The sequence below is a fragment of the Molothrus aeneus genome, chromosome 8 (genome assembly GCF_037042795.1).
Source record: "Molothrus aeneus isolate 106 chromosome 8, BPBGC_Maene_1.0, whole genome shotgun sequence".
Lineage (NCBI taxonomy): Eukaryota > Metazoa > Chordata > Aves > Passeriformes > Icteridae > Molothrus > Molothrus aeneus.
In genome coordinates, this window is record NC_089653.1 from 28,974,406 (window position 1) to 28,987,055 (window position 12,650).

The 12,650-nt window shown below is 39.5% G+C and overlaps 1 protein-coding gene across 1 annotated transcript in view; it reads right to left on the minus strand.

The window, feature by feature from the left end:
- GFRA1 (GDNF family receptor alpha 1) overlaps window positions 1-12,650 on the minus strand; it is a 138,746-nt gene that overhangs the window by 30,348 nt on the left and 95,748 nt on the right. The window contains 3 exon segments of the mRNA XM_066554245.1: window positions 84-262; window positions 3,320-3,454; window positions 9,116-9,225. Of these exon segments, the coding sequence (XP_066410342.1) occupies window positions 84-262; window positions 3,320-3,454; window positions 9,116-9,225 (424 nt within the window).

Genomic DNA, 12,650 nt, shown 5'->3' on the forward strand with positions numbered 1-12,650 from the left:
TCTAGTTAGGCAGAGCGAGACTCCTCGACAGGTACCTATGAAAAACTTTTATTTATGCACAACAAGAAGTATAAAACTCTTACCTGCAGGTTTGCACATGCTGGTGAATCGTTGTGGGAGGGTATTTCGTTGTTGGTGGTCTCTGACCCTGTGTTTCTGAGTCTGGAAGCTGTCGTGGTTGTGGCTGTAGTGGTCTGTACTGGTAAGATTGGCTGCCAGACATTCACATCAGTGCCATTGCCAAAGGCCTGAATTGCATTTTCTGTGAAAATAAATTACAGGCAATTTTCTATTTCTAAAAAAAAAAAGAAAGGCAAAAAGCAGAACTGAGTTGTTTTTTATTGCTGTTGCTATTATTATTATTACATTTTAAATGTGTATTTGTAGAAACTCAATTTTATGCTGAAAAATGTGTCTTATTTTTGAACCTATCAGAAACGGGAACGGAAAATCTGGGGTCACATAATTATTTGGTGCAGCCTCTTCTTTGTAATGTTTCCAGTAATTCTTGACAGAAGCTTTAAGACTTACCATAATCATATTTGTTACCATCCCGAAGACTCAAAAATTTACTTTCAACATTTAAAATACAGTTTGAATGTCATGTCCTAATTCAGGCAGGTGAAGTTACAGAGCAAACTAAAAACAGAGAACTGGATAAATATTTATTTCTACAGCTTGTTGTAGTAAAACTAATATGCCTGTAACTACAAAATAGTTTAACTAAGGCAATCTTTTCCTTACCATTTTCAATCAAAATCTGCATAATTGGGTGAGGGAAACATGGTTAAACTAAAACTTTAGAATATAAAAGTTAAAAAGCTTATCACAGTTTCACAGGATTAAAGAGTGTGTTTATAGCAAGAGTAAATTGGTTGGAGTTTTTTTATAAACAAATAGAAAAACAGTTCTTAATCAGGTCTTTGGGGATTCAACAAGGATTTGGGGATTTCTTATTTCAAATTCTTTGTACAAGAAATCAAACAATTTCACTGGGGACTAATATGTAGAAGTTATTAACACTTCTTCTCAGTGCCATTCCTTGCCTTATAAAATAATTTACATGTCATTTTCTTCTGAAAAAGATGTATTTTATCCTGATATTAGTTCTCAGAACTTCAAGATGCAAAGAGAAGAACTTGTAAAAAGCACCAGAATGAGCTGCATTAATGGAGACAAAGTGGGAAGAGGGATAGGATAAGTTTTCTTGTGTTTCCATGAATAAGGCAATATAAAAAGCAGTATTTCCTAAAATAACAGTAACTCTTTGTTTCCACTGTTGCAAGAATGGCCACAGAAATACCTGCAAACCTTCCAGTTTTCAAAGTAACAAGTGGCCTTTACAATTAGTCTTCAATTATTTCATATAAGCATACTTGATGATCCTTATGACTCTCTTCCAACGTGAAATATTCTGTGATTCTATGACAGAATCACAGAATTGTTTGGGTTTAAGGAATCTTTCAAGGTCTTCCAGTCCAGCCCCACTGCAATGAGCAACTTCAATTAGATCATTGTTGTAAATGTCCCAAATAACAGGTTTGTTTTCGATTTTGAAGGGGAAATATATTGAAAAACAGACTAGCAAGAAATTCCTAGTTTCTTCTTTTTGTGGAAAAAGAAGTTTTTGTGTTGTATAAAAGAAGTGGGAAGAATTTTAATGACATTTTCTCCAGGCAGTGGAAGTCTCACTAATGAAAATAAAAATTTTTAAAAATTCCTATTCTATGTGAAAGACAAAACTTTACAGAAAATCCAGAAACACCTTTAATTTCTTCCTGAAGAAGACATTATCTTGCAGCTAGGATGACATAATTTGTCTCCCAGTAACCTCCAATGTCTTTGATTTGTCTTCATTAATGCTTTTGTACTGATGGCAAAAGAAAGGACAAGGAATCGCTCTGTCTTTATGTTCCAAAAGGAACCTGCAATACTCTAGAAATTAATGCATTCACAAATGAATAAAATCTGAGCTGCTGCAATAGATATAAATGGCAACTGCCATTAGGCCTGAAGGTCTTATGGCATATTGTTAAATTTTACCCCTCATAAAGTTTGAACTCTTTTCTCTTTTTCTTTTGTTAAATGAACTTGAGTAATTGATTCATTCTTCCAAAGCTTAATAAATAGTGTATCACAGAGCAACTCAGGTTTCTGTGCACAGAACTCCCTGTGCCTTCACTGCAATGCTGTCTCTTGAGAAGCTACCAATGGGGATTTTCAGACCCTCAAGTAAAATACTGGGCCCTGCCTCAGCATCAGCTCAAGTCTGTAGGGCTGGATGGGCCAGTCTGGATCACTGAGTTCATTTTACTGTTTTGGAGAGAAGCAATGATATCTGCTTCTTTGCATATGCTGATGAAATATGACTTTTAAAACCACTTTTACCCTCAAAACTCCTTCTGGAAGCCTATTTCTTTACTTTAGTCTGATGGTTTCAAATTTTTCCATTTCAAGCCTAAATATGTATGGCCAATATCTCCCTTTTTGATCTTATGCCAACGATGTTCTGCAGGTGAAGTAATCCCTTCCCCTCCTTGGGTTTGCCCTGCTAATGCAATTTCAGAGGACAATCACGTATCCTTTCAACTTCTGTTCTGATAGGCTAGGGAAGCCAAGCTCTTTTGGTCTCCTCATTTATCTGAAATTAAAACTCTGATGCACACTCCACATCATCCAATTATGCTGCTCCAGGCAGACAGGAAATTTGAAAAGAGAACCTGCCAAAATTGACTCCACTGTGCCATTCTGAAATTTATAATAGTCCCTAATTTGGAAGTGAATCTGACAGAGAAAAAAAATCAATAATTTAACAAAATCTTTACAATAGTTACTATCCAGGCTTGTGTTAAAACCAGGCATCTGAGATCCAATATCCTAAAAAAAATGAAGTTGGCTGTAAATTGCAAGCACAATCCAATTTATACTTAATCACGGCAAATCCTTCATATCCTAACTACATGTCTTTTTTATATGAACTTCTTAAATTATACAGAAACCCCTCAGGTGCGGCAATTCCATGGTAAAGATGCTGCCTGACTGTTAGGCTCCAAATATGCCCTGCAATGTAAACATATTTCAATATCATACAACTTCGGGTTCTATTTTTTTCCCCAGGAGTTTGTCATGTTTGAAATCATGGCCACAAAGCACAGTATCAGGCATATTTGCTCATTCTTTTAATTTTTACACCTACAACAGAACCCCGCTTGACAAAGTGCACAGTGATGGCCTCAATGTGTCGTAACACGCTTAAGCAGTAGAGGAATTCCAGAAAACACTCTGCAACTCATTAAAAGACACCTGATTTTGTACTCACTAAGGCATGTGTTGTCCTGGAAGAAATTCAGAAATTTCTTGCACTCCTCCTCGTCGTTGCCACTGTTGCTGCAGTCGCACCATGGGGCCACGCTGAGGCTGCTGGAGTCGATGTAGTTCGGGGTCATCACGGTGCCTGTCACAGAGTGAAGCACAGCACTGTCAGCAACCTCTGCACTGTTGTCAGGGTACCAGTTGTGGGTTTCTCTGGGTCTGGATTGAAGGCACTTGAGACAGTAGCTCATGTTCAGACTCAGGTGTTTATTATTTCTTATCAGTAAAACAGTCTCACTACTGTGAGTTAGCAGCTTTTCTTTAGAAGGCACAAAATGGCTAAGATTTTTTGTTACAAGGTCTTTTAAGACTAAACTGTCCAATTAAGAGCTGACACCTAGATTATTTTCCCTTTTAACCCAATAACTGATCCCAAAGAGCCCACAATGCAGACTATTCTGCCCAATTACAAAATGCCACCCAAACCCATGAAGAAGGAAGAAATCCAAGATGACACCCTGTGCCCTCCATCTCCCTTCCATCCACAACATGCTAAAAATCCCAAAACCTCAGTTTCTCACCAAGTGATACACCAACACTACTCTCTACAATCTATTGCACACTTTTGTGGATTCTAGTTTATCTTGAAGTCTAGGAAACTTTCTCCATGAATGAGGGTCAAAGTCAGTGCTCCCCTGGGGGTCAGGGCACCCCAGAGCAGACAGAGAAATATTCCCGGTGCTCCGGGTTTCCACAGCACTGGAACATTCCTTCCACCGTAAGAAGGCAAACAGCCCTTGGGAAGTCATGCATTCGGGGCTGGATTCACCACACAGACCCAGAGCAGGGCTCTGACCCACAGATTTGACAGCTCCTGGCTCCTCTCAGCCTCTGACACCCAGCCCTGGTGCTGTATTTCACACCCTCTGCTGTTTGAATGCAATCACTTTAGGGACTGTAACACAATTCACGCATTGAAGACACATTTCTTCCCTCCAAAAAGGATTCCCACAGAGAGCTGCATCAGCAGAACTGACAGGTAGAAAACCATAGCAGAGGGAGGGATGGGCTGGGAGAAGGTGAGTTCCTCTTTGAAAAGCTTTGCTGCCAAATCAAACACATGTGGACTGTCCTTAGAGCTGCACTTAAAAATCTTTTAGGATTTTCCTTCCTCACTTGTGTTTTTTCTCATTTTAATTCTAGCTGCAAATAAATGGCTAAAATGGTACCAGACCTGTGCTTCCTCCTTGAGTCTGCAGCCAGACTGGAAAAACATTTCTGAAATGCATGAGCAAAGAGAATGCTGGTGATGCTGAGGGGAGCCCTGGCACATCTTGGACCAGTGTTAACCCAGGATGCTCATGAGGGACCTGCCAGCAGAGTGGGTTAGGGTGATGAACAGAGCAACAACCAGCATGCATGAAAAGGTACAGCAGATTCTTTGCAGCTAAGAAACTATTATTAATCCTGCTGCTTCACTACTTCTTCAGTAAAGTGATTATTTCCTAAAAATTGTCAACAACTTTCCAACCACAGAATCATTCTAACTCTGTTACGAACTCTTGGGTAAATATTCTCCCATTTATATGCCAGTGAAAGGCAACCAAGAATGAAATGAAACCAAAGCAGGCATTTTGTGTCCTGAAAGATGTACAGCAAGTGTTCATCCCTCATCTGGATCAGGAAACTGCTGTATGATGAGCACTTGCTGAAACCAGTAGTGTCACTGAATGCATTACCCCAGCAGGTCAGATATTTCAAACTGTCCTAAGGACTGAGAAGTTCCAATCTTTATTTTATTTGTCTGACCAAAACAGAAAAATTAAATAAAAAGGGGAAGGTATTCCAGACCTGAACAGCTGCCAGCTGCTTCAGGGAACATGTTCCTCACTGGATAATTTGCAATCCTAGGACAGGTCATATATTGTGAGGAAATGTGATCACATCTCCTCAAAACTGACATCAAAGTAGTCATTAAGAAGATGGAATAGATGAAGGACAAATGTTAGAGACCCAAAGTGTACACAAGGAGAGAAAATTTGGTCCATAGGTCCAGGGTCCAACAGTCTGCAATAACAGACGGGAAAGGGCGATCAAACGTTAAGCTAAAAAAAGGAACATTAGGAATAGCACAAATCACAGAGTGATGTCTAACAGCCTTTCAGTCACCAGGCAGTGCTGGGAAATGAACAAATCAACATGCAAACTGCCTCATGTGTGACGTGGGAGACAAAGGACAACAGGCACTAGGGCTGGCCTGAGGAAGACAGTAATGGATGTGAAAATGAATGTGGTCCCTTTGTGAGATTCACAAAAAGCATCTTTTCTCTCCTTTTGGGATGTTCTTAAATTTCACTATAATCCCACACCTTTGGCTTCCTGCAGCTTTTAACAGGTAGTTGCACTAATAATTGCTTGAATTCTACATGAGATTGGTACATGAGTAAACAGCATGGTTCAAAATTCATTAAAAAGAGATAGAGAATTTAGTAAAATAGGCAAATTTAGTTTGCATTGTTAATGAAAACTGGACAGTAGATAAATAAGAAGAGGGATGATGTTAAATTAAAATAAAACACATTAAAATGTCTCTCCCTCATCTATGTGGTGGTTCAGAACACTATTTCAGCCTTGCAACATGATCTGAAAAGAAGTGTGAGAAAGAGAAAATCAAGAGGATTTTGCAAATGGAAAGAAAATAGTAGGCTGAAAAAAAAATTCTAATGAGCAAATGCTTAGTGAAGGGTTGAAAAAACAAAAAGGTACTGAGGAAATTAAAAAGGTCACTGAGGTAAGACTTTCTTATCACAAAGAGGTAATAAGGTAATTAAAATGGGTTAAGACAGGGGTTAAAAGTGTAACAGATACCAAGGTACAATTAGGGTTGATGAATACAGGAAAGACAGGACAAGGAAAGTGTGTACACAGCACACAGACTGTGCATCCAGCAAAAACAGAGTGGCTGAAAGAGCAGCTAGTAGAAAATCAGTCTGTCATTTAAACCTGGGGGCAGATGTGAAGTCAAGCAGATTATATGCTTGGTTTCCTGGGGTGGATTTTCATTTTTCCCTGTGACGTGTGTGCCTTTCCCTTCCCCCCCCTCTCCACTAGCTGGCATCTTGGAAATTCTGCTGATGGACACTAAGGGATCAGAGAAACCAGGGTAAAATAGGACATGCTTGGTTTTCTGAGCTCTAGGTATCAAACAGCTCTGGGATGGTCTCAAAGATCAGCAGCGAGACCTCCACAATTTAGACAAAAGCAGAGCTGGCCTGAACACAGCCCAGAAGTTGCTCAAATTTGGGTGAATTAACAAGGAGATGGATGGTAAGTCCAGGAGAAGGGACAAGGGGCTGAAGTTTCTTTCGCCCAAAGCAAGTCCAGCTTATTCACACAAACTCTCATGGAATTCCTGGGAATAAGAGGGAACTTGGATGGATTTTGCTCAAGACACAGGAAAATGTGTCAGAAAGTGAATGCTAAAGCAGATCTTGAAGTCAGCACTTAGAGCAAACCTTAATTCATATGGGAGTGCAGAGGGTCCAGATGGCTCAGCCAGGCTGTAACCAAAGCACTGACTCAACTGTGGCTAATCACAGTTTCCTTTTACGTTGATTATTTTTTATACTTTTCTGATAGTTAAAAAGAAAATATTAGCTTATCCCTATACTACAACAAGGAGCCTAAAGCAATGAATTGAGGTTTTTCAACTTCCTGTAAAGTGTCCACATCTTTAAAATTATATACATAACATCCTGATGCAAATACTCAAGCAGCTTCTAAAGACTGTTCTCCGTTTAGTTAATAAAGCACCTCACACAAAAGCTGTGACTGGCTCTATTTCCATTTAAGGTCATTAATTTTAGGTGGGATTCCACTAATTTCAGTGAAGTTAACTCTCATTTACATCCCTATATTTGAGGAAAGACTCATATTCACTGTAACTTCCATAGAGAAGCCTCAGTTTCCTGAACAAACTCTGTGGAGGTGAAATTTTTGCTACATTTAATGAAATGACTAAATGAAATAATATTTTATTTTAATGAACAATAGTTCATCTTAATTAAATGGAGATCCTGAAGCTCTGATGGATGAATGGATTTGTAGCAGCTTCTTACCACAGTCTCACTCTTCTTCTTGTGTTTTGTATCTATTAAGCAGACATTTGAAAGATTATACTGCTGATTTCTGCCTTACTCCACTTTCACAGCAGATTGATATCAGAAGCAGGAATTTACTGCTTCAGCACAAGAAACGTTTTTGGTAATTTCTTGATTTAACAGAATTACTACTAAGAAGCAGAAACTCTCGTAACACCAGTCAGCTCCTCTTTTGCAAGTCTCCAGGGGGTAGCAGGAAGAAAGAAAAGTGTGCATTTCTCCCTTTGTAAAGTAGATCTTCTTTTGATTTGAACTCCTTAGACCCATTCCACATTTCTGATGTGTGACAGTGTTTTGCAAGATGGTCGCCCCCATTCAAAAAAGAGGAATCATTTTTGGGGTTAAACTGAAAAATAAAACCAACAAAACTGCCAGTAATACTCTCAGGGTCCAGCAAGAACTTGGCAGCTCTTAGCCAGAAGTATCTGTGAGTAGTAGTTACTCCTTGCCAGCAGCCAGACTTCTTAATCTCATTGACAAGATCAGATTTCAAGGCTATTCAATTCTCTGTTTGAGAGTCAAATGACAGTCTGTCATAACTGCTCAGATGTTATAGCCTTTGCATACTGTCTTAATCTCTTCAGTGGTAGAAGAATATCCTTTGAAGCCATCACATCTCATTTTACCCATTGCCACATGGGCTTACCTCACTTGTTAACTGCTAGGGTAATAAGAATGGTAACAAGAAGTCACTGAGGATAGCTTTCAGTCATTTTTCAGCAAACCCAACCTATTCTAGAAATATTTTCATTTCGATCTTATCTCCAGAGACATTTATTTAACAGCAGGATCAGCTTCAGGGCCTCAGCTGGCACCTTCATGCCCAACAGAAGGAGATATTACTGCACTGCAGCAGGTGCAGGCTGCAAGCTTAAAAACACTTTATCTGGTGGCCTTTCAAATTTATTTGTTTCAGAGTTTTGACATTCACTTATTATTTATTGCCCAACTATGATATTTCTACCACACATTCAACTTCTTGACACGATCTCTTTCTTTCAGGAATCAAATACTGAGGGTGGCATGTGGAATCTGGCTTCCATAAAGGCATCCTTGTGCATGCTGACACTCAGGAAGGTGACAACAAACAAAAATAACTACTCTGGGAAGGGAAGAGGATTTCAGATTTAGTCTCAGCTCATCTCACTGACAGGCATCTCTGAAAACACTTAAGAGTGGACAGAAGGATATCATGGAAAGAACAGCAGCTGGAATTGATAAAAGGCTGGATTGATCTATTGTTTCATATCTCAGATTCAGGTACCTTTCTCTGAAGGTGTTTACCCAAACTTGTGATGACAGCTGCAATATCAATCAAGCTGCACTTCCACTTGTTAACTTCCTACTCCTTACTCCTGTCTACATTCAATCCTCTAAATAAGCTTTACTTTTTAAGCTTGCATTTATTTCAAGTTCAAGCACCTTTCTCTCCTTATCTTACATCCTTAATTTTCTTGCCATGTACAAGCTTACCCCAAGAATCTCTGTAAGGTAAAGCAGGGCCACTCCATGTAGGTGCAGAAACTGGCCTGGTGTCATATCATACAGCATTATATTCCAGCTTTTATTTCACACAGGCCTTCCAAATGCAGTTTGGGGTTTTTTTCTCATGAGCAAGCCCCCACCCTTCCCTGCCCTCTTACCAATGAGCCCCGAGTAAGCGAGCAGGCAGTCAGCATAGTTCTCCTTCAGACAGCCACTAACAGAGCGTGACTCAGGCTGGCAGTTTGTGAAGAAATCTGCAAGGCGAGATCTGCAATGGGAAGAAAAATGTGTATCTTTAAAAGTCAAGCCTGAAGGCATTCTTACCTTTTACACTCTGTTTTTGGACAAGGCTTAATATTCTTTAACTTAAATGCATATTGGACACATTTCAGCTATTGAGAGTCTCTTTCTAAGACACATCTCTTTCCAGAGTCTATTATTGAAGTCAGAGCAAAAAAGCGTAACAAAACAGTAAAAAGGGAACAGAACAGGGAAATGCCTGCCCTTGACTAAAAGAAATGTTCTGCATTTTCATGCCAAGAAAAAAAGACAAAGACTGATTTTATCATATGAGGACTCATTTTGCCTGGATCTGAACTCCAACTGGAGTCTTTATTCAGAGCACAGTTTCTGCTGTTTTACTGATTACACAAAGCTGTATGTTTGTGCTCACAGAGCAAGCAAGACTCTTCCTGCAGGACTGGAAGCAGGACCTGCTTTGGTGGTGTCCCACGTTTCCAGAGTGGGCTCACCCTGTCCTGGCCTGGCCTGCAGCAGCAGCTGGGGCAGCAGGCAGGAGCAGCTGGCACAGCCTCCTCACCCCCAGATCCACAGAGATCTGTTTGTTCTTGTAAAACCTGCATTTATCCAAACTCCAGAGTACTGGCTCCAGGGCTGAGATGAAAGGAAAGTGTGCTCTGCATGGAGTTCTGCTGCTGAGTGGCCACTTTATCCTCACTCACCTCAGCCAGCCCATGGCCAAGGAGGGGAGAGCACTGATTCCATGCAGGAGGTGCTTTAAGACCAGGAGTGAAGCTGTACTGTGATCAACTGATCACTACCCTGTTGGAAATTAAAAGGACTAACAGGATTTCTTCTAAATTTGTGATTTAAAGGCCACATAATGCTCCCATTCACGTCTGTAAAATTTGCAAGGCATTGATGAGGTGGGTCAAGGTCAAACATCCTACAGTCACTCCTCTGCTCATCTTACCCTTGTAATCTTGGAGTAGTGATTTTTTTTTATTTACAAAGTGTTATTTACTCCTTCATCATGGAAAAAAAATCACCTCCCTACTTCAATCTTCTCTTTTCTGAAATAGGTATAAAAATGTTCTTTTGCATCTGACAACCCACAGTAATGTCTCAGGATAAGATGCTTAATCTTTGCAAAGCCCTTTCAAAATCAGAATAGTACAATCTATGAATTTTCATTACTGCTCCAGTATTATGCAGATTTGCAATATAAATGCTCTTTTTCAGTTTTGCAACAACCCCACAAAAGTTAGCAGAAACAAGTGATTTGCAAGTGATTTACTTTATTTGTTTACATGCTCCAGAGACTAATTATCTTTGTATGCTTTATTGTTTTACCTACCCCGGAATGGGAATGGATACACATCATTAATTGGCCTGAAGTAACAATGGGCAAACATCAAAAGATTCAGAGGCTTAGTTTGAGAAAGCATCCTATAAATAAACTCCATGCAACCTATACCTGAATTTATGAGAACTGCTCTCATGGCCTTATTTTAGTTTCATCTTTCTCTAACTGTACTGACACCAGCAAACCCATGGTTGCCTTCAAGCCACAGTCAACCCTAAGCTTTTCACCCCCTCTCTTGCCTTATTTAACCACTTAACCTTGAGATGGAAATCTGTACCCAGTTGCCTTTATTAGCTTTAAAGAGTCAACCTCTCTAGCAAACTTTCATATACACATATATGTGTGTGTATATATGCATGTATACATATATTTCTAAATTTACATAAAATCCCTGCTTAGCTGGTGAATAGATACTGTACCTGCCAGGAGACAGGCTGAGAGGAAATGGGTCTCAATATATGGAAAGAGATAAATGGCAGCACCAGGAAGAAAATCTGGGACAGGAAACCCTCTGTCACTGCAGTGATTCCTCTCCCAGTCAGTAATTAAGATAGTGGCTCAAATCCAGCTTTTGGATCAACTGGGAACAAAGAGAGTTGATAGTTTCCAAGGATTTTTCTAATTCTACTAATTTCTGGATGAAGTCAAGTTTGGAACACAATAGAGCCTATTACATCTATCTAGTATGAAAAACCTCTGCCATGGTAGAAGGGGCAAGCCTTCTGCATATACAGTATTCTTGTATTTCTAAAACAAAGTAGCTCCTCAGATCTAAATTTCATTATTTATGTGACCACAAATAAATCTTTTTTGCAATGGATTATACAATTGGCATCTTGATAATCCTGAAAACACTTCTTGCAATCATTTCATCCTTCTTAAATGTCCAGTTCTCCCTTAGGTTATTAGGTGCATTGGTCCAGAGATCATTGAATACATTCCTCTTCTCTAAATGTTTTTAAGGACTGATAACCATGGAATAAGCCCAGTCATTTACTACCCAGCCTACTTAAAGAACTTATTTGTTGTATACCCTAAAGGAGGCTAAAGATAGCTCTGCTGATCTCTTTTGCATACACCTTGATTTCCATGTGAATTTCTGAAGAACTTTTGTGCTCATAAAAAGTAATGATGTGACAACATTGCACATTTAGGTTTTCATAAGTCAAATACAGTTCGGATAGCTCTGGTCTGAGCATTACTGGACATTATCACACAACCCTTCCCCAGCCAGTCATCCAAATTTCACACAACCCAAGCTCACCCTCTCCTGAGCTGTTAACCACACTTGATACTTATGTGGAGTCATTTGCACTGGAGATGAAGTTAAGGCCAGAAATAAAAGCAGAGACCTCCATCTGCCATAAAATACTGCAATACTTTCAGTGAAGATCTGCTGATTAACACCCACTGAAGATCTGCCCCCAAACACTTCCAGCAGACTGGCAGTGATGAAAGTGTGCTCATCAGTGAACACCAAAACAGTGGTACTGCTATTTATCCAGAGAGACAGACAAATTAGCCTAATGAGAACCATTAATCCTAAAGTATTGCACATGAATATTAAGAACTGTTTGGGTAAAAGAGACAATCCTTTTAGGGATGCAGAATCAGAGCAATCTGATAATAGCAGTCCTATTAAAAAATAAGCTGTTTTGAATTAGTGCTCCTTCAGCAGGAGGCAACCTGTAGGTGGCAACTTGAGGGTTTCTAACCCATGACTGAGCAGTTTTGTTGTCCAGAAAACAAACAGAATTTGCCACAGGTACCCTCAAGTGTGCACAGTTTTACATGTGCAGTGTACACAGACGTACCTCACTGCTGGAGAGAGACAATTTTATATTGTTCATACCATGTAGAAGGACCACATCTAAAAGAAAGTATTAATTTATTTTTCTGTCACGAAATCCTCATTGTGCACAGTCACATCTATGATGTGATCCCTTTTCCTTGCCTAAATAAGGGGTACTGCTCAGAAATCTTCCTCCCAGGAAGAGGAAAAAACAAAAACAAACAAAAAAAATCGTATCTTTGTAGGGCAAACCCCCCCATAAATTAAATTAGTCTTATCTTAGCCCTGGAAAACC